Source organism: Primulina tabacum, chromosome 11, assembly GCF_025594145.1.
Source record: "Primulina tabacum isolate GXHZ01 chromosome 11, ASM2559414v2, whole genome shotgun sequence".
Lineage (NCBI taxonomy): Eukaryota > Viridiplantae > Streptophyta > Magnoliopsida > Lamiales > Gesneriaceae > Primulina > Primulina tabacum.
The window spans coordinates 37400021-37424060 of NC_134560.1; the positions used below are offsets into that span (position 1 = coordinate 37400021).

At 35.2% G+C, this 24040-nt stretch overlaps 3 protein-coding genes and 1 long non-coding RNA gene across 4 annotated transcripts; 2 read left to right on the top strand and 2 right to left on the bottom strand.

Moving 5' to 3' along the window:
- Positions 1–332: 332 nt before the first annotated feature.
- LOC142518685 (uncharacterized) lies at positions 333–2002 on the top strand. Its single transcript, XR_012813615.1, has 2 exons — positions 333–623; positions 1405–2002. It is a non-coding gene; the product is annotated as an uncharacterized LOC142518685 (long non-coding RNA).
- Positions 2003–3922: 1920 nt separating this feature from the next.
- On the bottom strand, positions 3923–4841 carry LOC142519825 (uncharacterized). Its single transcript, XM_075622847.1, has 2 exons — positions 4567–4841; positions 3923–4514 (listed from the first exon to the last, which is right to left on the bottom strand). Exons 1-2 carry the CDS (start codon positions 4839–4841, stop codon positions 3923–3925), a joined length of 867 nt encoding a protein of 288 aa, XP_075478962.1.
- Positions 4842–13794: 8953 nt separating this feature from the next.
- Positions 13795–17425, bottom strand: LOC142519210 (uncharacterized). Its single transcript, XM_075622151.1, has 8 exons — positions 17190–17425; positions 16709–16797; positions 16020–16083; positions 15269–15346; positions 14862–14938; positions 14703–14769; positions 14518–14625; positions 13795–14108 (listed from the first exon to the last, which is right to left on the bottom strand). Exons 1-8 carry the CDS (start codon positions 17259–17261, stop codon positions 14079–14081), a joined length of 585 nt encoding a protein of 194 aa, XP_075478266.1. The 5' UTR covers positions 17262–17425; the 3' UTR covers positions 13795–14078.
- A 1692-nt stretch (positions 17426–19117) lies between these two features.
- Positions 19118–22715, top strand: LOC142518112 (4-hydroxy-3-methylbut-2-enyl diphosphate reductase, chloroplastic-like). Its single transcript, XM_075620795.1, has 10 exons — positions 19118–19503; positions 19680–19876; positions 20627–20806; positions 20916–21047; positions 21182–21256; positions 21335–21440; positions 21525–21619; positions 21841–22026; positions 22253–22339; positions 22427–22715. The coding sequence occupies exons 1-10, from the start codon at positions 19242–19244 to the stop codon at positions 22490–22492; spliced, it is 1386 nt and encodes a 461-aa protein (XP_075476910.1). The 5' UTR covers positions 19118–19241; the 3' UTR covers positions 22493–22715.
- Positions 22716–24040: the final 1325 nt, after the last annotated feature.

Below are 24040 nucleotides of genomic sequence, written 5' to 3' on the forward strand. Positions count from 1 at the left end.
ATTGTGCGTAATTTTTTTTTTTTATTATTATCTTACTTAGAACTATAAAATAAATATTTTAACCATATTTTCAAAAATAATTAAATTTTTAATCAAAATGTATTCATATAATAAATGAAAAAAAAATTGAATTTTTGAAAAATATTTATTTATACTTTAAAATTTTGAATTAAAAAAATAATATATGATTTTTAAATTTTTTTTCTTTCCATTAGTAAGATAAAGGAGTCAATTTAATTTCAAACAAAATATTATTATCTTCATTTGAGTATTATCTCAAATAACATAAATATTTTTTATATAATAATATTTTAAATATGTTCATTTTATTATATCAATAATTTGGGTAAATTCTCGGTTTAGTCCCAAATCTTAAGTGTGTTTCTCGGGTTAGTCCCAAATCAATTTTTCGACCAAATTTAGTCCCAAATCTTCCCATTAATTTACCTCATCAGTCTTTCCGTCAATTTGGAGTTTAAATTAACGGAAGAGACATATGTTTCTGCCTTGAACAAAAAACCCAAATCAGCTCACCAGCCCTAATCGATCCTTTCTCTTCCAAGCAAGTCCATAGCTGTCTGCTGCAACAACTATCTTCCTCTTCGCACCGACACACTCTCGAGGTAATCATCTGTTATTTCTTCGGTACTTGTTCAATTTCAGGTCAATTTTCCAGTATTTTGAGTGCCTATTCATGCGAAAAACAAGAACTAGTTTCTTCCTGAAAGAGAATTACAACATTGTGCGAAATTGTTTAAAGACAAGTACATTGACGATTTCTGTTACTTCCTGCCCTTCATTCTGTTGTGTATATGTTCTTTTATAAAATATGAATGATGACTGTCATGTAACTTCCTGCCCTTCATTCTTTTACTTTGGCTTCTGAAAATTTAATTTTGTCATTCATGTAATTATTTATAGTTGGCTGCATCTTGAAAAGGAAAGTGGTAACTCGTGAAAGTAGAGACACCTAAGAAAGTTTCTTTCTCTCCTCAAGTTGTTTGTGTCTCCATTTTCTAGCATTATGAGATCGATTTATATTTCATTGTGTGCTATATGGATGTTAGCTTCAGTTATATTTCAAGATTTAAAGCATACTTTTATTGCATTTGTATACTTTACTATGCAACATTTTACATGCTGATATCAGCATATAGTTTAAGACTTATTGCGGGAGCCTTTTGTCGGTGATGATACAGAAAGAGTAGATGTGCCTCTCGGTTTCATAACATCAGTTTTATGCTCATCCCTGCGAGAATTGAGGATTTTTATTATTTATCTTATACCCCAACATCCAAGAAAGATGATACCTGAAAATAGTAGATTATCTATGTCTTATGCATTTATCCTGGTTTTATATCTCATATTTTCATAATATCATGTTTTATTTACCTATCATTTCAGGAGATCATCGAAGAAAGCTAACAAAATGGTGGTGCACCCTTTAATTTCAAGTATTGTTTTATTGTAATCATACTTGTTTATAAAACAATGAAAATTGCTTTGTATTTTTTGTGTATTGTAGGGGAAAACATATGTTGTCTTCGTTGGACGTAAACCTGGTGTATACGAGACATGGGAAGAAGCACATAGTCAAGTCAAAAAATTTAGTGGGGCTTCTCATAAATCATTCTGGAGTAGGGATGAAGCATCAAAAGCTTTTCATGCATACCTAGAGAAACAAAATTCATCTGCTTCATTTATGTCTGACGAAGAAAGTTCGTGTGAAACTTTTAGCACCGCTCCAAACAGAAGTACCGACGCTGAAAAATTATTAAAAGTGAAAGATTTGCTTTTAGATTTAGAAAATGAGAACCGCAATCATTTATTGAAGGTTGCAGGGTTAGTGGAAGAGATTAAACAACTAGTACAATCTCTAGAAATTAGTGGCGAAGATTAGATATCCTTGTGTATCTTTAACTTGGATTTGTAGTGTTCTTTCGTTGAATCAAGACTATGTATGATTTTGGTGTATTGGTAAAAAAATGTGAACTTCTTTAAAGTACATATATCATATGTAGAAAAGCTTTTCAATATGTCCAGGCAAACTCAGAACCATTGATTTCTCTTTCCCAGCATTGGTGCTCAATGTGAAAAAGGAGAAATGACGTTAATGTCTGATGATACCCGTTATGTTTCGAGTTAACAAGAACTATTTGTAAGAGCATCAACAACCAAAAAGAGGGGTGATTTCATTTTGGTCCTTTAATAACATCCATCACACTATGAAGTTCACAAGAACTTTAATCTAAGTATGAACAGTAAGCATATATCATTTTGTCCTGTTACTTGTGCCCCCAGATCAATTGGGGTACTCACTCTAACCAAGGTTAGTCCCTCATGTTAGTAATTGGTCTCCCCTTCATTTCAAAATCTATCAGCTTGGGGAACCAAATATGTTTCATATAGGAAAGGGACTACAACAGATGAGATGGAGTCGGGAGAAAATTTTGACTTGTAAAAACATTTTGCCAATACTCCATGGATGAAGCATAGAGTCTGTGGAGATAGGTGCATAAAGTGTTAATCCCGTAACTGTAACATAATTAAAGGAGGCTGCTAACCAATTCTAGTTTTACCCAAATAAAGATTAACAAAAACCAGTACACTGAACAATAAAATAAAGAGCAACCGATGCAACCGAGTAACGAAAAACAATGTTACCACCATCAACGTTACCGTGAAACACATGTGCAATCAAAAAGAGAATTTCTTTATGCAGTAGGTTACCAACGGAGCGAACAGAAAGACTTGCAAGGATAAAATAAAAATTTCCATCCATGACTAAATAAAAATTCATACAGTAGAAAACAACAACTTTCAACATCATTTCACATCCATGACTAATTCAAGTCGAACAAGTTTCTTGAAGCACCGAAACAGTAGAAAACACAGAAACTGGATTCCTAAACAAAATAAAATCTTCTCGACAGAATAACACGTCCCACAAATTCATTTCTTCTTGAAAGATTCCTGAGAAGAGTTAGACTTGACCCCATGAATTCGTGACGAAGATGATGACCGACCAACTCTACCTCGAACACCTGTTGAAGCTCGTAGTCGTGACATTGTTGTGAAGCTGACGCCATCTTTCATAAAAGCAGGTGTATGAATGTTCACTGATTGGTTAATCTACAACAATACAAACAAAATAATTATATCACATCAACCATTTCATTTCAGAATATATTGAACTCGTATGAATAACATTAAATCAAAGAGTTTAAAAAAACTTACATTTATCGAAGATATTGAGCATGAACTCCCTTCAATATTAACCCCAATTTGTTGTGCTCTTTTCACCTGCATGTAAGTACACACAACATATTTGTTAAAGTAGGAAAAAAATGCAATAAAATAAGTTTTCATTTGCAGAACCTGTAGTTTTTCTTTTCTTGTTGCACCCACATTATTATTGGGTAAAATAGCGCTTTGTTGTGTCATGAGCTCTTTTTGGAATGCTTCTTGGTGTTGGACATCTTCAGTCCGGTTACAAGTCCTTTTGTTATGTCCTGATCCACCGCATTGTTTGCATTTGGTAAATTTTTTTACACCTCTCAACTTATTTTCAGAAGAGGGTGGTTCACCTGGTTTTCTTCTTCGTAATTTTGCAGGCCTTCCAACTTTTTGTATGTAAACTGGGGGCAGTGGTGGCACCAAATCACATGGGGGCCACAAGTTTGGCCCATTGACAGGCATTATTCGAGCTGCATAACATCTTCTATATGTCTCTACCAAGTAATAAGGATGGACATATGCTTCTGGATCATCTTTTTTGCACCAAATGGCGCATACAACGTGCTTGCAAGGTATGCCTGTCATGTCATATTTCCTACAACTGCAAGACCTGTTGAACAAGTCAACCGAATGCTGATCACGTCTATCATCTGATCTCGTTATCTGGTAGTGCATTTCATCTGACTCATGGGAGAATACCTAATAGCTTCCACATATATCTTTGCAAGCACATATTTGATCTTTGAACAAATTCGACCGTTCCATTTGTTAGCCCTCTCTCTGTTTTTTTTTTAAATCTGCCCATAAAAAGATTTCGTATCATCTCATACATCTCAATTACTGGCTTCTCCCTGGCATCTATAATGAAGCTGTTAAAACTTTCACACATGTTGTTCAACAAGATGTCTGATTTAGGAGTGGTGCTGAAATACGCCTTAGACCACTGGTTTTCGGGTTTTTTCGCCAGCCATTCATATGCCTTTGCATCGATGTCTTTCAACTCAGTCATGTGCACTTGAAACTCTTCAATTCTTGTCGCTTTTGCCGCAGCCCAAAAGGCAATCTTAACCGCTACACTCTTGAATCCATCACGTTTCATATTGCTTTCTAAGTGTCTCACACAAAATCTATGTTCAGCATCAGGAAACAAAGATTCAAGTGCAGGAATCAAACCTTTTTGCTTATCTGAAATAAATGTCCAAGTATGCGGATCATTGCCAACACCAATGGCTTCATCTAGGAGCTGAAGAAACCATGTCCAACTATCTTTTGTTTCACTGCTCAACCATTGCATAACATATTGGAAAAATGTTATTATTCGGATCTAGCCCCACGGCCGATAACAATTGCCCACCATGTTCTACCTTTAAGAAGCATCCATCAACACCAATGACACGCCGACAAGCATTCTTAAATCCTTGTTTGCAAGCTGAAAAACAAACATACAATCTCTGAAACCTTGGACCTTCGTCATCCTCTGTCAACTTCAAAACTACAGTAGCCCCAGCGTCAGATCTTTTCAATTCAGCACAATACTTCCTTATTTGCCAAAACTGCTCATCGACAGAACCTTGCACTAATTTCAGCGCCTTTCTCTTAGCCATGTAGGCGGTCTTCCTTGAAAAATCTGACTGAAGAATGGTAGAAATCTCTTCCCTAAACTCCAAGTGTCCCAATTTAGGATTTGTGCTGAATTTTTTGGCAAACGTCTTTCCCAACCACGTTGAGTTGACACACTTGTTTTTAAAATAACGAACACAATGACTGTGACATCCATCAAAATTTCTGACTTGCCAACAACTATCATTAGTCATCTTCACAACATGGATCATCCAACAACATTTATCATCACTGCACTTAGCCCACAATCGGATGTTATCATTTTTTACAAACTTCACCGGTCTTCCTTCTCTAATGCAGTGACTTTCAATTGTGAATTTTGCTTCTTTTTAAGCTAAATACTAAACCAAGCTTCAACTCCTGATTTTCAAAATCTTTTTTTGGGTCAAACAACAAATAATTTTTAACTTCATCCTCATCAGAATCATGAAGACTGGTCAAACCGTCACTATCTGCACAAATATCCACTTCACTGTCATACTCATGCATTTTATGAAGGAGATTATCTGTATTTTCTCTTTCAGGGACAACATTTTTTCCTTTCATAGATTCTATATCATGGACAACAACTGCATCAATTAACGCATTATTTTCTACAAAATCATACTCATTGTTATCAAAATTATCGACATTTTCATCTCCAACTTCGTCATTCTTACCATCTAAGTGTTCAATATATATTTCAACCTCATAATTAATTGGAATATACTTTCTAGTATTCAACACATCCGAATCATTTTCCAAATATCCGCCTTCACTAATTGTAGTTCCAACTTTGTGCCAAAATCTCAAAGAATTTTTATCTTCAAATCCAAGCTCTTCCATAAATCCCCACATTTCAATCATTCCCAGCTTATCAAGATCGACGTAATCAAAATATTCAAAACTCTCACCGATGTATTCATCGTGTTTCTCAAGAGATTTGAATCTTTCATTATAATACATTTAATTGTAAATTGATCCGGTTCCCCAATTAATCCTAAATAACAAAAACAAAAATTACATTAAATTATCGAGAACATTCATCAAAAAAATAAAAAGCGTGACAGTTACAAAAATAATGCATTACCATAATTTGGAGTGCTCTTTCTTGAGGAATTACTCCGTCTAGCCATTAGGTATCCACTCAGTCACCTTAATCACATATTGAATAATAGTCAAGAATTTATCAATTGTAGGCAATTAAAAATTAAATGCAAACCACATTAAGAATTGTCCAGAATTCTCCTATAAATAAGAAAAAAGCATGGAAAAAACAGAAGGAAAGAACACAAATGCCATTGTAGACAATTTAAAATAAAAGAACAAACCATGGCGTCACTGTATGAAACGTGCAGCTGTGCGTGGAATTGCAGTGCATTAAAAATTGAATGAATCTCGAACAAAAGAACACTTGGTTACCTCGAGCGTGCAGCGGTGCGTGGAGGAGGATAGTTGTTGCAGCAACGACCGAATCGACGTGTAGGAAGATAGTTGTTGCAGCAGGCAGCTATGGACTTGCTAGGAAGAGAAAGGATCGATTAGGGCTGGTGAACTGATTTGGGTTTTTTGTTCAAGGCAGAAACGTATGTCTCTTCCGTTAATTTAAACTCCAAATTGACGAAAAGAATGATGAGGTAAATTAATGGGAAGATTTGGGACTAAATTGGGTCGAAAAATTGATTTGGGACTAACCCGAGAAACACGCTTAAAATTTGGGACTAAACCGAGAATTTACCCCAATAATTTTAAATAATTATTCAAACGATAATATCTATTAATTTTAATCATTAATTACATAAAATAATACTATGTGCATCGCACGAATGAAATACTAATTAAATTAAAAAATAAGTTGTTTGTTTGACTTTTTACAACATACTTTTAAAAAAAATTGATTACCGAAATTTATTATATATATTTTATTTAATATTTAATATATATTTGATTAAATATTTAATATTTGAAAGGAAAAAATATCATCTCATCGTTTTTCTCCGATCTTTATGTTCTGTGTAATTCAGTATTACTTTTAAATCTTTTTACTATGTTTATAAAATATAATATAATATGAAAAAATTCTACGTGTTGATCTGACCAAATTACTGATCTATCCCTCAAATTCTTATTTATGCATTCAGCAACAAAAGTCGCCTAGAAACGAGTTCCTTATATAAGATGAACATACAAGTTAATCGGATTATGACATTTGAAAGATGAGTAGATCTTTTGTGAGACGGTCTCACCAATCTTTATCTGTGAGACGGGTCAATCCTACCGATTTTCGCAATAAAAAGTAATACTCTTAGCATAAAAAGTAATATTTTTTCATGGATAACCCAAATAAGATATCCGTCTCACAAAATACGATCCGTGAGACCGTCTCACACAAGTTTTTGTCTTGAAAAAAGAACACACAAGTCAATTATTCCTCTTTATATCAAACAAATATTTCGAAATTTGTTCCAATATTTTTAACTAGATTTCTATACCATAGTCCCGCATAAACAAATACTAATATCCCTTGCATGTCTTATATTTTTTCTAACAAAAATAATTAGATCTACATTAAAATAGAGATCATTTCATAATTATAAAAATTAATGACGAGTTATAGTTTAAGTCGAACACCCACCCACTTGATATAACATTTACACTTAATAATATAAATAGATATATCATACAGTCAAAAGTGCGATAGCTAGATTTGAACAAAACTTATGTAACGCCCCAGATTCGACGACTGTCCTCACTGTACCAAGACGAGTTTTTCCAGCGTGCTTATTTCCTCACTCACACGCACCCTAGGAAACTTTCCAGGAGGTCACCCATCCCAAAATTGCCCCAAGTCAAGCACGCTTAACTTTGGAGTTCTTATGTGATGAGCTACCGAAAAGAAGATGCACATTCATGGTATGAGTAGTACATATCAAATCTTTTAAGCCCTCTTCAACTGTACAGTCCATTACATTGAACAGTCTCGGAATCCCTCTCATTCCGGTGTGAGATCGGTTCATTCATGTTCCCTCCACCTAGAAGCCTGCCAGGAGCCGCTCATTGTCCGTGCAACCTCATGACACCGGCGATCACCCCCCGCCCTCTTCGGCCCCGGGCCTCACATGCCCACCAGCTTCCGCTTGGTTTGTCCCCGAACCACACTGTACTAAGAGAGGTCGGCTCTGATACCAATTGTAACGCCCCAGATTCGACGACTGTCCTCACTGTACCAAGACGAGTTTTTCCAGCGTGCTTATGTCCTCACTCACACGCACCCTAGGAAACTTTCCAGGAGGTCACCCATCCCAAAATTGCCCCAAGTCAAGCACGCTTAACTTTGGAGTTCTTATGTGATGAGCTACCGAAAAGAAGATGCACATTCATGGTATGAGTAGTACATATCAAATCTTTTAAGCCCTCTTCAACTGTACAGTCCATTACATTGAACAGTCTCGGAATCCCTCTCATTCCGGTGTGAGATCGGTTTATTCATGTTCCCTCCACCTAGAAGCCTGCCAGGAGCCGCTCATTGTCCGTGCAACCTCATGACACCGACGATCACCCCCGCCCTCTTCGGCCCCGGGCCTCACAACTTATATTATTTATATCGACGTAAATAATATTCGGAACCGAAAAACATCACAGTTCAATTCAAATTTTATATTAGCGAAGTTTGTTTTGATCATATTCTAATTTTACTACAAGAAAATGTATCCTTTACTCATTTATATAATTTTTGGAAAAAAAAAAACTAGTCTCAACCATCAAATAGTTCTATCTTGATTGAGTAGATCTCTTGTGAGACGGTTTCACAAATATTTATCTGTGAGACAGGTCAACCCTACCGATATTCACAATAAAAAGTAATAGTCTTAGCATAAAAAGTAATATTTTTTCATTGATGACCCAAATAAGAGATCCATCTCACAAAATATGACTCGTGAAACCGTTTCAGATAAGTTTTTACTATCTTGATTTATATGATTATCGTATGTGTCAAGATCGCTAGTATATACACAGAGCGGGAGCAACAAGAGTTTGAGCGATGGGTAAAAGAGCAGTTTAAAGTTTTGGGAAAATTAAAACGGTAGGTTTGGTACATAAAACAGACAACAGCTGGATATGTATAATATAATAGCCCAAATCTATTAATACAACAAAAACATGACAAAAAAAAGTGGAATTTTTTTAATTTTTTTAGATTATTGAGAGCCACAGATTTGAAAAGCTACGTTGTGTAGGATGAAAGCAACCCTCCAACCATTTTGGTCCACAAACTTTATTTTATTTCATCTCCACCAATTTTTTTTAATCTCGATGGGTCTTCGCTTTTGTCCTTTCGACCAAATATTAAACAAACAAAATTTTCATGGATTTTAGATGCCTCTCTAGTACAAGTGAAGTAGCTGGTCTAGGCACATATGTTACAAAAATTTTGAGTTTGATTCGAATGTGTATAATTCCGTTTAAATTCGAAAATTTGCGCGATGATCGAGAAGTGGATTGATATTTTTTTTGTAAAGTTATCGCGTAAAATCTTCTCTTATTGTGTCCATGTCAGTCCTTATTTCACAAAAACTCATATGAGATGGTTTCACAGGTCCATTTTGTGAGACAAATATTCTAAGTAGATTATCTTTGAAAAAATGTCAAAAATATTATTTTTTATTAAAAATATGGACATAGTTGACTTGTCTCACAAATAAATATATGTTAGAACATCTCATAATAGTCGTATTTTTCTTATTTTTATCTTATTTGGATGGCTAGAAATAAGATTCTTCTTTCTTTGTTTTGAAAGGGAACTACTAAATCTAGATCATAACTTTTTTTATCCACAATAAATCCATAAAAAAATAGTATATGTAAGTGATCTTTTGCTAAGACCCTAGGGTAGCGTATAAAAAAGGGCCTTCGAGTATTGAATCATGTTAGGTTGAATTATTGAAGCCCGATGCAAATTTATGTTAGGTTGAATTATTGAAGCCCGATGCACAAATTTTGATAAATGTTATTTGCTATGGTCACCCATCAAGCTTAAAATGGTATCATTGTGGATCTAAGATTACAAAATAATATAAGGAATTAAGATTGCGCTTAGATCGAATAATTTCAGATGTATTTTTTGTTTAGAAAAATAAAATCATAAACTTCAAATTCATCATTTATATATTTATATATTATTTCATTTTACTTGGGATGAATTTCAAATTCACTCAGTTTTAATTTCATTTAAAATTCATTATACTTTATATATTATTTCCAAGACTCCCCATCGAGGAGGGTACTAACTGTAGCAAAGTGTTTAGACTCAGGAGGAGGGGACACACAACCTCGTGTCCCTAGAATCCAACGCTCTCCAAAAGTTAGTATTTTCGAGACATCTTCCACTTTCCAATACAACCCCTTTTCAAGAAGTGGCCTACTCCATAATATTGATCTCCAAATGTGAGAATGATTATATCTAAGAGAGGCATTCATAATATCTTAATGATGAAAATACATTGCTTTCAAGACTCGTGCAACCAAAGAACCTGGCTTAGTAATAATGCGCCAAACCTGCTTAACCATCAACGCTCAATTGAATTTCTCAAGACGACGAAAACCCAACCCGCCCTGACACTTTGGCTTGCAAAAATCTCTCCATTTTTTTCCAGTGAAGGCGCCTCCTCCCTTCCTCTTTACCCCATCAGAATTTAGCATATTCTCGCTCAATCTCCTCACATATAGATTTTAGGATCCGAAAACATGACATATCATATAGGGCAATGGCCTGAAGAACTTATTTAATCAGGGTTTTCTTGCCTCCCACATAAAAAAATTTATTTCGCCATCCTTGAATTCTATTCACAACCCTTTCAACCAAATAACGAAATTGTAGCTTTTTGCTTGTACATGAGGCGACAGGAAGGCCTAAATACACATCATGTCCATGCACCACTGGAATAGCCAGAGCATATTTTATTTGATCACACACATGCTCATTAGTGTTAGGACTGAACGACAAGGAGGATTTCTCAAAATTGATAAGTTGTCCCTAGGCCCTTTCATAAAACTCAAGACAATTACAAACCACCATGCAGTCCTCTAATGTCGCCCTGAAGAACAGAAGACTGTAATCAGCAAAAAACAAGTGGGAGATAGACGGGCAAGATTGAGCAATTCGCACCCCAGATAAGAGCCGACGGTTTTCTAGAGATAGGAGAGCCAAGGACAGGCCATGTGCACGTAATACAAAAAGGCAAGGAGATAGCGGGTCTCCTTGTCTAAACCCTCTACTAGGAGAAATATTCCAACTAGCTCTCCATTCAAGGAGAAAGAGTATCTAACAGAGGTCACACACTGCATAATCTTCTCAACCCAAACTGGAGCAAATCTCAGCCGAATCATCATTTCTTCAAGAAAGCACCATTCAACTCAGTCATAAGATTTGCTCATGTCAAGCTTTAACACTGCATACCCTTTCTGCCTTTTTTTTCGGTTTCTGATCCACTGCAATGTCTTAAAACTCAGGATAATTTTATCAAAGATGAGTCGTCCCAGTATGAACGCACTTTGGAACTCATTCACGGTCTGTTGAAAAATAGGACTGAGTCTGTTCGTTAGTGCTCTGGCAATAATTTTTTAGCAGACATTACAAAGACTGATAGGCGTGAAATCTTTCAAAATCATAAGATTTTTTTATTTTCAGAATAAGGGTAACAATAGTAGCATTCTACTCATTAATGCAACCCCCTTCGTTTAGAACACTAAGGACAGTTGTTGTTACCTCGCCTTCTATCACATCCTAAAATTTATGAAAGAAGAAGACTGACAACCCATCTAGGCCTGGGACTTTGTCTGGGTGCATGTCAAAAAGCACCTTTCGGACTTCAAGAGCTGAGAAAGGCCCACATAAAGTCGCATTAAGCTATCCATCGATTTTTGGCATCACACAATCTAGGACCAGCTTCCATACATCCGCTGAGGGATTATTGGTCAAGAGTAGTGTGAGGCCCGGGGCCGAAGAGGGCGGAGGGTGATCGCCGGTGCCATGAGGTTGCACGGACAATGAGCGGCTCCTGGCAGGCTTCTAGGTGGAGGGAACATGAATGAACCGATCCCACACCGGAATGTGAGGGATTTCGAGACTGTTCAATGTAATGGACTGTACAGTTGAAGAGGGCTTAAAAGATTTGATATGTACTACTCATACCATGAATGTGCATCTTCTTTTCGGTAGCTCATCACATAAGAACTCCAAAGTTAAGCGTGCTTGACTTGGGGCAATTTTGGGATGGGTGACCTCCTGGAAAGTTTCCTAGGGTGCGTGTGAGTGAGGACATAAGCACGCTGGAAAAACTCGTCTTGGTACAGTGAGGACAGTCGTCGAATCTGGGGCGTTACAATTGGTATCAGAGCCGACCTCTCTTAGTACAGTGTGGTTCGGGGACAAACCAAGCGGAAGCTGGTGGGCATGTGAGGCCCGGGGCCGAAGAGGGCGGGGGGTGATCGCCGGTGCCATGAGGTTGCACGGACAATGAGCGGCTCCTGTCAGGCTTCTAGGTGGAGAGAACATGAATGAACCGATCTCACATCGGAATGAGAAGGATTCCGAGACTGTTCAATGTAATTGATTGTATAGTTGAAGAGGGCTTAAAAGATTTGATTGGTACTACTCATATCACGAATGTGCATCTTCTTTTCGGTAGCTCATCACATAAGAACTCCAAAGTTAAGCGTGCTTGACTTGGGAAAATTTTGGGATGGGTGACCTCCTGGGAAGTTTCCTAAGGTGCGTGTGAGTGAGGACATAAGCACGCTGGAAAGATTCGTCTTGGTACAGTGAGGACAGTCGTCAAATCTGGGCGTTACAAGTAGATTCTGAAAATATTGATCAATAATTTCGGCCATACCACTTTGCTCAGTGCAACAGTCACCATGCGATGAAACCAAGCCCTTGATGTTGGTTCGTTTCTCGGCGGTTCGAGGCTCGGGCATGAAAGAACTTGGAATTGCGATCTCCATGTGCTAGAGCCAATTAACTCGACTTCGCTGTCGCCAATATACCTCTTCTTTATATACGAGACGATCGACCTTATTCTCAAAAACCACGTACCAATGTGCGAGCCGAGAAGCAGTCGGCCTGATCAAATAGTTGAAAAATAACCCGAAGTTTCATGTGCAGTTTTCTTCTAGCTAGTAAAAGATGCTTGTTCTGTCTCATCATTCCTGAGTGTCATTTCTAATTTGATTCTTTAAAGTTTCTTCTTTATTTTCTTTTTAACACAGAATGCTTGGTTGCTAGAGTTCATGTTCCCGATTCCAAGTGAATAATGACTCCTCTCTTTCTAATCACAATTGTAGAAAGGATCGTTATTGTGTAAATTATCTCCATTTACATTTGTTTTATAAATTAGTGCTCTTTTTTCGTTATTGGCAGTATTTTTTTTGTATAAATGGTTGAAAACTCGTGGCTGAAGTTGAATTATGTACAGTTTCTAAACCTATTTTACGTTCCAAAATAGTATAAACAATATTGTGGCATCTTTTTGTCTTTGGGTTGGTTAGTGTATGCTACATTAAAAATGTTTATCCTTACAATTTTATGAAAATTGACACGCACGTTGATAATCTAAAAACTAACATTTAACTACATCTTTACCATAGTCATACATATAAATTTCAACTCAAATATTGATAATAATTACCAAGTAAAATCTTATGTTATTTGACAAAGACAGTACAAAAATATTTTATCAGGAATTAATATCAAAGATAACTTCCACTCTCCCAGACCGTTTCTAAAAAGTTGTCCTAAAATATGTCATGGCCAATCTTTTACCATAGCCATTTGTTCACATTCACCGTTTTCCAAATGTTACTTCAGATTCAAATCATTTAATCAAAATGCAACGTGAGGGTGTTATCGAGATAATTGAAATCATGGATTCATACTTGATATACACCAAATCAAATTCATTCATCTAAATCAATTCATTTCATTGATATGCCCCCAAGAATTTTACAACTCAGCTTTCAGCAATCACCTCAACTCCGAAACACTTCGAAATGGTACCAGTCGTACTTAATAATAGAAAGATTTGGCAGAAATATGTAAATTGTCATGCCAGAATTGAAAAAAGAAAGGCTCGTATATAGAGTTTATAGGAGAGCTGCAAGCAAATAGCTGATTTTTGACACATTTTCTCTGGTCATTCGTGAGAGCAGGTTTAAGGAATGATATCAGAAATCGAGAAGCTTCATCAGCCTAATCTTGCTTCTCTCCGTAGCACCTAAAAAGGAAGAAAAACGAAGAATCTGAGAAAAGTTTAAAGAAGCTAAGGTGCAACCGGCAATGAATTATGTATGTGCACAAATATGAAAGTATAGTGGATACTAGTATCGGGCCATCGACCATATGCAAGCATATCCACGATTTTTTCTCGTTCTTTAGATAAAAGTCGAAACAGAGAACTTTTAGTTAGATAGACTCTTTATGGTAGAAAATAATTGTTCATTTTCAATTTGTGTATCTATATCCAACTAATGAACAAAACTACAACTTTAAGATTGGTTTAGCTGGAGTCGTGGACGAAAATATTCTAACCAGTAAAGTTTGTTGAAACACCAAGGTAGAACGATGGATGCGTAACCACTACAATGATACACTACATGAATACAAGATTGTGCAGTCAAAAATACCTCTTCGGCAAATTTAATCAAAATGGTTGTTCTATGTCGTTGTTGACCATCTACAGGTACGAAATGAGCAGTGACTACAGCTGGAAAACCTGCATTGTCGAGTACTCCCTTCAAGATGGAAAATGCAAGCTATTAGAGCTTCTTCCCTAAAAAATCCAAATTTAATTAATCAATGCAGCAAGTACCCTCACTATCCCAGCAACAAAGGCACCACAGTTAAACGCTCCCATATCTTTGGGTATTGAAATAAATCTACATCGTAAATATCATGTCAGCGAGAAATTGTAAAAGATTATAAAAATTAAGATGATAAGAAAATGAATCTGCACACAAACAAATATAACCTGTTAACAAGAAGTTCCTTCTCACTTATCATGTACTCATCTTCATGCTCCGTGCCTTTTTCCAAAGAATCTGCCACCTGATACTCAGGTAAATAAAAACAGATATTCACGAGGTGAGTAGTTCTTATTGTTAAACTCTGGATTGTAATTGCCACAGGTAGAGAATGAGGAGAACAAATTCAATGTTAAGTTTTTATTGTTAAAATTTTAACGGTGTGGCTTGAACCTTAGAATCAAGTTATAGGAAATAAACCGCTCCACCACTTGCATTGGCCCCAAATCTAATTATTTGTTAAATTTTATGGTGTTCATCCACAAGATATGCAGGACTATAGTAACACTCAAGGAAGACTAATATGTGTGCACCAGAGAGAGGCATAATTAGAAGAGAATAAATTGTCACTAACTTTTCCAAACAAGACCTTCCACACTGTACTGTGTATGAAGGACAAGATACCCAATAGTCGTGTTTCCCTTCTGTTAGCCTGCAGAGACACAAAAATATCACACAATTGTACCCAAAAATATAAATTCATATCAATGATCTAGAAGGCACAGCAAAGATTGGATGTGGTGCGAATCATTTAATGTTATCATTTCAAATATAAACCTTTCATGGGCAAATGAATGCTCATTTTCAAGCTAATGAAAAAATTGGACAATCTGCAGGATGCAATATTATCACAAATAAATCAAATCAAACTAAAAATCGCATATCCTAAATCAAAATTATTCTTCCTCGAGATTGGACTTTAAAAACTGTGTGGTGGCATGAAAAGGATGCAGAAGAAGAAAAAAATTATTTGCAAATAATTTCCACATATCAAACAAAAAATGCCATAACAGCAAGTCCTGTATAGTGCACAAGCTGAATATATTGACAAATTCAAAATCTCCAAGAAAACAGCTTATTCCAATTTAAAACAAAAATCACACATACATCTGCCTGAGCGCCTTCTAATTCAGGTTTTTTTATTTACAAAATCCTACAGCTGCAATTGTCTTAAGTAGAAGAAGGGTACATATGAAGAGCCAATATGCAGACATGGACCAAGAATATCTCAAGAATAGCACTATACAGCTTATGTGCATACAAAGGCAACCTATCTTTACAGAACGGAATTGTAACAAATCAGAGGTTGTGATAAAGTTCACCACCTTCTCCCTGTGACAGAAAAGTTCCAGGACCCTGGTTCCAACAGCATAGCCAGCATCCTCTAACCTGATACACGGGAAACACATCGACAATACCATCAACCATAAACAGATAACATAATAAACATTCAAGGAAATATTCCAAATTAAACTTTCAACAAAAAGGATCACCACCTTAACCCATTAACCATCAAAAGATAATGTCAATTCCAATGCTAAATTCTAATTCCTCATTCATGAACACTAAGAAGCACTCACAGCAAGCGCCAAGACGCAAGGGGCAACCGTAAAGCTAACACCCTGGTGCACCTTTAAGGCACGAGAAACGAGCTTTAAACGTGGGGAATGCAATGCAATGTAATGTGAAATGTCATGGAGTTTTTATCCGTGTTTGGTTGTATATTTGAATAATAATAAATATTTTATATTATTATTTTTCAATAGTAGATAAAATATATCTTACGCTATTTAAATTATGCTTTAGTAACTTTTACTTTGATAAAGTATAGTCTTTCCTTGAGACATACAATCACTCTAATAGGTCAAAGATTATTTCTTATTTTTGGCATTGTAAACACTCTTCACACTTCAACGATAAATATAGGAATATCCAAGTAAATATTTCACTTAAGCTTGAACTATACAAAGATATCGTAATCCAAAATCTATAAAATATGTCGACCAGAAGTCACCTTCGTTCCAATTCTGCTATGTTGTCTACTTGAGTCTGATTGTACTGAACAAGCTCCGAAAACAAGAATGCAAATGCACTCAGACTAACCTGCAAAAGAATCATCTAGTCATTATTATTATTATCAACATTGATGCAATCAAATAATTAGACCCATTGTCGACAACATAACCACATGAATCTCATTCATTGTCAGCAAAGTCGCCACTTAAATCTAACCTCGAATTGGCGTGGTTTCATCAAATTAGCTGTAAAACCATCTCACTATAATCCAAACTACAACAAAATGAATGGGCTCTAGAAATGTAACCCTTTAATCCTCATTCCCAAAAACAATGCAAGTGTGTTAAAACGGGTTCATCGATTTTACCTAAGAAACTTTAAGAAAAGACACTTTATCACAATATCCACACTTAACTGAATAAGATGGTCATCGGGAAGTAAACAAAAACAAGATCTGAATAATTTTTAAAAAGAAAAACCTCTTGTTTGCCTTTGCTGAGTGGTCGATCGAGTACGTTGGAATACTGCTTCATTTTCCCAGTTCCTATCATCTCCCTGACTATGTATGCAGATTATGGTACACTGTACCGGGAATTTTGGCAATCCCGATTCTGGGCTTCAGCTTGCGGGCGGAATCGAGTAACTTCTGTTCCTGAAGCGTACGGCTTAATAAATAAAAGCGGCCGGATCAGCCGATCGGGACCCCGGCCCCTAAAATTATTAACTAATAAGCATTAAAAAAAAAAAAAAACTTAATGGGCCGAGTTGCTCATGGGCTTGTAAAAACGGGTTAATAAGACGACGGTTTATGAATCGGCCCGATTAGTCTATTGAATTCGACTAGTCCGAAAATTATCACATCGACTCATTTGTTTGATATAAATTACAAATTACAAAAAAATACAATTGCACGTAACTAAAATTTATATCACAATTAAAAACACACATAATATAAAAAAATAAAAATAATTAAATTAAAAATTATAAATGATTAGAAAATGGAGGAATACGTAGACAAAGAACGTACGTCAGATGTTTGGTCTTCTGTTAGCTAAATTCAAATATGGTGTCCCGGGTACTTGTAGTAGGGATATCGTTTCTTTATTCAATCTATTTAAGACGGAACCAGAAAAATAAAGTTAGGGATTAAAAATTCAGGGAGACGAGTGAAAATTGTATCTAACGCTCTAATCTATAAAAATAAAAAATTGAGGGCACGACTGCACCCCCACCACCTTGGCTCCGTCTCTGCTCACTTTATTGGGTGCAGTAGGTCTCTTGTGAGACGGTCTCACAAATTTTTATCTGTGAGACCGGTCAATCCTACCTATATTCATAATAAAAAGTAATATTTTTAGCATAAAATGTAATATTTTTCATAGATGACCCAAATAAGAGATCTGTCTCACAAATACGATCCATGAGATTGTTTCACACAAGGTTTTTGTCTCCTGGACGCCGAAATCACTGACCTTGACCATCCTATTTATTTAACATTAATTGGCTCTAGAAATTATTGCTCGAGTTCGGTGGCTGAAATAATTCAACATATTATAGTACGAATACATTTATTTTCCATATATTTAGGCAATTGACTAAAAGACTAGAGCCAACACGCCCGTGCAATCGGAGGATCAACACACATATTATAAATTAAATATATATATTTATCTAAAAAGAAATATAACGCTCAAATTCTTAATTAAAAATAAACAACTTTTTTTTATTAGGTCGATATCAAAGTATTGAGTTTGAGAGATGACTCATATTCAATGTCAAGATAAATCTATCGAGTGACGAGTGACTCTACACGGATCGACCCGATCCATAATTACAATAAAAAATAATATTTTGACACAAAAAACAATATTTTTTCGTGGACAAAAACTTGTGTGAGACGGTTTCACGGATCGTATTTTAAGATATATATATCTTATTTAGGTCATTCATGAAAAATTATTACTTTTTATGCTAAGAGTATTACTTTTTATTGTGAATATCGGTAGGGTTGACCCGTCTCACAGATAAAGATTCGTGAGATCGTATCACAAGAGACCTACTCTTTTTCGTGAGTTATGTCGAGTCGGAGATCTGTATCACAAAATTGACATATGAGACGTTTTTCCAGAGTTTCTATGATATCGATGATAGCTATATATATATATATACCCCATATAATAATTAACGCTATATTATAATTCATTTTTCCTTATTTGTCTTTTAAAAACACTTTTTTTTTATCGTGTGGGTCGCCGCTGTCGATTTAAATAAATAATTATAATTATAATAAACCAAACGAGGGGAAAAATATGAGCATCAGATATGGTGCAATACTGAATCTTCAAAATAGGACAGCGCCAAATTGAATACGCTATCCAAACAACACAAGTATAAGTAAAAGCCAATCGAGGGTCACGAGCGCAGCCAGAGCTATATTGCGCCAAAGGCACACTGCACACCAACCCGATAATTCAGCACATTTTTAGCCTTCTCACTAACGTGCGCGCTGAGCCAACTGCATCCTCCTCACCATGGCGATCTCTATGCAGTTCTCTCGTATCTCCTCTTGTGCCGACCTATTCTCGCCGGATACCAGGATATTCCGGCAAAGTAAGCCGGCATTCTTCCGGTGCACAGCTGCCGGGGAAGCTGCTCCGTCGTCTTCCGCCTCAGTGGAATCGGAGTTTGATGCGAAGGTTTTCCGCCACAACTTGACTAGGAGCAAGAATTACAATCGCAAGGGTTTTGGGCATAAAGAGGAGACTCTCGAGCGAATGGGTCAAGAATATACCAGTATGTCGCGTTGAAATTTCCTTTGTTTTGCGTTAAGGATGCTCTTACTGTTTCTGATGAAAGATGGCAGGAATTGTTTTTTTTTTTTTTTAATTTATTGTTTTTCTGATTCGCTTCAGCTCCATTGGTTAATTTACCTAGATTTCGAACTTATTTATGCTTTTGGAGTATTTCAGGCGACACCATAAAAAAATTGAGGGAGAATGGGTACCAGTACACCTGGGGGAATGTTACCGTGAAGCTTGCAGAAGCCTATGGATTTTGCTGGGGAGTTGAGCGAGCTGTACAGATTGCGTACGAAGCTAGAAAGCAGTTCCCCAACGAGAAGATCTGGATCACTAACGAAATTATTCACAACCCCACTGTTAATCAGGTTTATTTTTCTTGAATTCTTAATTGCAGAATGGATATTGGTACAAAATTTTGTGTCATTTGATATGGATGAATGATTGAAAGGAAATATTCCCAAATTGGTTCACTTCTTAAGACCAACTTTTATGAATAATTATTTTTCCCTTCGATTTCTAGGAAAAAGCAATCATTTACTGGTTATGATTTTTTCCTTCGAGATTGCTTAAAGGCAAAATTGGCATTCACGTTTAACCAACAAAGTAAATCTCGAGGAATATTTTTGGGTGCTTGAATCGTTCAAGATTCTTGTTTGTGTTTGATGGGTTGTAATATGTGACATTGGTCTTAAAATATTAAGGGTATGCTCTCCTTTTTTTTTTCCCAAATGTCAAATCATCTGTAGAAAGAAATAAAACTCAGTAACTGTCAAAGGGAAAAATTATAATTGCTGGATCACATCTCCTGTACTCTGGTTTTTTGAAATTTGATGCTTACATGGTACCAAATTTGAAACACGGATTCAAAATCCTTGTTATGCAAAGTCCATCTATTTCATTAAGTTAGTCTGAGCTTAGCTAGCTTATGCTGCCTAGTGCTCGGCCGAGTTACACGGGTGTCCTTAAATTTAAATCCAGATTCCAGAGTATATTCCCTGATTCTTGGCTTACACATGAGTTGAATTATTTTTGGGTCACCTCCTATGAACTAATTTGTTTTTGGAAAATTTATTTATAATAATCTGTAATCTGACTATTTGACTTTCTATCACCAGAAGCTTGAAGAGTTGGATGTGAAAAATATTCCTGTCGACAATGGAAAGAAACAATTCGATGTTGTTAATGAGGAGGATGTTGTTGTTCTTCCTGCTTTTGGAGCTGCTGTAGATGAGATGATGGTTTTGAGTGAAAAAAATGTGCAAATAGTGGATACCACTTGCCCATGGGTGTCAAAGGTATTTTTTACTATAAGATATTTTTTTCAATTTATTATCTTTTTATATGTTCTATCCGAAAACAAACTCTGTATCTCAATCCCTAGTTCTAAATTTTTGTTTTTTAAAGGTTTGGACTTCGGTCGAAAAGCACAAGAAGGGAGAGTATACATCAATTATCCACGGTAAATACTCTCACGAAGAGACTATTGCAACTGCTTCTTTTGCTGGAAAGTATGTCATTGTAAAGAATATGGCAGAGGTAAACTTAATTTTGTGCTTAATTTTAAATATGTTGTTTTTTGATCGACCACTGATGTTTTAAATAAAGAAAAAGATTGGTGTAGAGGTAGTTTACACGTGGTTATGACATTAGAAATTCTGTAATGATCACAGGCAACATATGTATGTGATTATATTTTGAATGGTGAGCTTGATGGATCCTCCTCATCCAAGGATGCATTTCTCGAGGTAAGCTCAGCATCTTATGCTCCTGAAGTCGAACTTTATTTTCAATGTTCAGATTTGAAGCGATTGTTTCCTTTGCAGAAATTTAAATATGCTGTGTCCAAGGGTTTTGATCCAGACATAGACCTCGTAAAAGTTGGTGTTGCTAATCAAACAACGATGTTGAAGGGTGAAACAGAGGAGATTGGTTAGTTACAAACCGGGGTCATAGTTTCTCAAACACATCTATATTACACGGCATGTGAATTGATGTTTGTCCTTTATCCTACAGGAAAATTAGCCGAGAGAACCGTGATGCGCAAGTTTGGAGTGGAAAATCTGAAGGACCATTTCATAAGTTTCAATACTATTTGCGATGCAACTCAAGTAAATTCTTTATCTCCCTTTTCTAATTATATCATACCTACTTTTTGTCCTTGATATGATTTTGAAGAACATGAATTTTTGTATCTAGCGACTCTATCTTGGTGACTTGATTTATGAATGTGTGTGTATTTCGTATAAGACGCAGTACAAAATGCTTGTGATTGTCCATAACCATTCAGTTCGGTATATCTTGTCTCACATTTAACCGTTGTTTTAATTAGGAGCGGCAAGATGCCATGTTCAAACTGGTTGATGAGCAGTTGGATCTTATTCTAGTCGTTGGTGGTTGGAACTCTAGCAACACTTCGCATCTACAAGAAATTGCAGAGGAACGTGGAATCCCGTCTTACTGGATTGACAGCGTGAAAAGGATAGGTCCCGGAAACGAAATAAGTTACAAGTTAAATGTACGCTTCTACTGACCATTTTATCTTGTTATCATATATTTGGTGCACAGACATTCTTTGATGTTTTATGCTCGAATTTAGTGAGAGAAATAACTTGAGGTTTAATCAAAGCCTAAACCCATGACAAAATGCACAACGGGTTATATTTTTTTATCGATGTGTCTTAATTTAGATCACGATCATCACATATTCGTTTATTTCTAACTTTTTAAGGTGCATTTGACAGCATGGTGAGTTGGTCGAGAAAGAGAACTGGCTACCAGATGGTCCTATCACAATAGGTGTTACCTCTGGTGCATCGACACCCGATAAGGTAACCTAAGTCTGCTTAACTATCGGGAATTTTGAAAGATTGTGGGCTGCAGCTGATCTATTTTCCGTGGGCATTATTTTTGTCTAGGCTGTTGAAGATGTTCTGGCTAAAATTTTTGAGATAAAGCGCGAGGAATTGCTGCAATTAGCATAGACCGTGCTATAACCAGTATCGTGTTGGAAATCTACTCGAAACGGCTTATATTTTGGCTAGCAGAGGCATGGAGGAATGTGTTATTGTCCAACTTTTTGTAATGGTATGAAAACATTTATATTTATGTGTATATATGTGTATGTGTAGTTATATATGCTGATATAAAAAACATAAAAACACTTATGAGACGGTTTCACATGTCAATTTTGTGATACAGATTTCAGACTTGGTCTAACTTAAAAAATATTATTATTACGTCAAACATATTATTTTTCATTGCAAATATGAATTGGATCGACCCGTATCACGAATATAGATTTGTGAGATTGTCTCATGACCAAAAAAAAATAATAATAATTAACTATCCTGTGAAATTTGTATTTGATTCTTTGTGTTTCAAACAACTCAATGATTTGGTGTTTTATGTTGTGATATAAATATCTGTGTAGGTACATGTCTTCTCTTGATATGTAAGTGGATGTTGTTAAAATCGATATTTGATTTTATAAACTTTGGAGAAATAAAAAAATGTTAAAATTCAGTATAAATTACAGCTGTCATCAATATCATGTTTCTATCATTTTTACTACTCTCATATATTTATAGTATTAATTAAAATATAATACTTAAAAAATTTAACTCTTAGTAGGTCGATGAAGTTTGTTTTGAAAAAAATTCAATTAATATTCTTCTTACTTTTTTAAGGCATGATATATTAAAAATTAATTAAATCTTTCTCCATATTTTATTTAATTTTCTATACACTATCATATATTTTTTCAATTTCACATCCAAATAAATATAACCACCACCTCGAATATCTAAGTTTTGGAATTATCGTTTTTTTTTTGCATATACAATATGAATTCTTTAATTGTAATATATTATTATTTTCAAGTTTAAGCACAGTAGAGATAAATATTTGATGTAACGATCTATTTTGTTTTTTTCCTTTCGTTTTTTAGCTTAATCAATTCAAATTGCAGTTTAATCATTCATTAATTTTTACGATTATGATATGATCTTATATAAATATAATCAACTGAAATTGCAATATGACTTTCATTACTTTATAAAATTATAATATTACTTCTGTTTTGATATAAATTAAATTATTGATAAAAATAGATTGTACAAACTCATCACGTGAGTTCATATATTAATTTTTTTTATTATGTGTTAGAGCATCCGCAATAACATCCATCAACTAATCAAAAATCGTGGGTTCATTGCCACAAACTCATTATAACAACATATCTTTTTTACCTACATTCTTTTTAACATTAAAACTCATTATTTATGGGTCTCACAGTCCACTCAATCATCTTAAATTTTTTTCATATTAAATAAATATGTTTTACATTATTTAAATAATTATTCTAATTTTTAAAATAATCTTACTTTTTAATAAAATAATATTAATTTTTTTAAATATATTTATTAAATAAAGTAGATGTTCGAAAAAATACTACGACAGAAGAAGAATTTAAACAAGACGTGAGCACAATTTATTTTCAACCGTTAAGAAAAAGGAAAAATTTAAAAAAT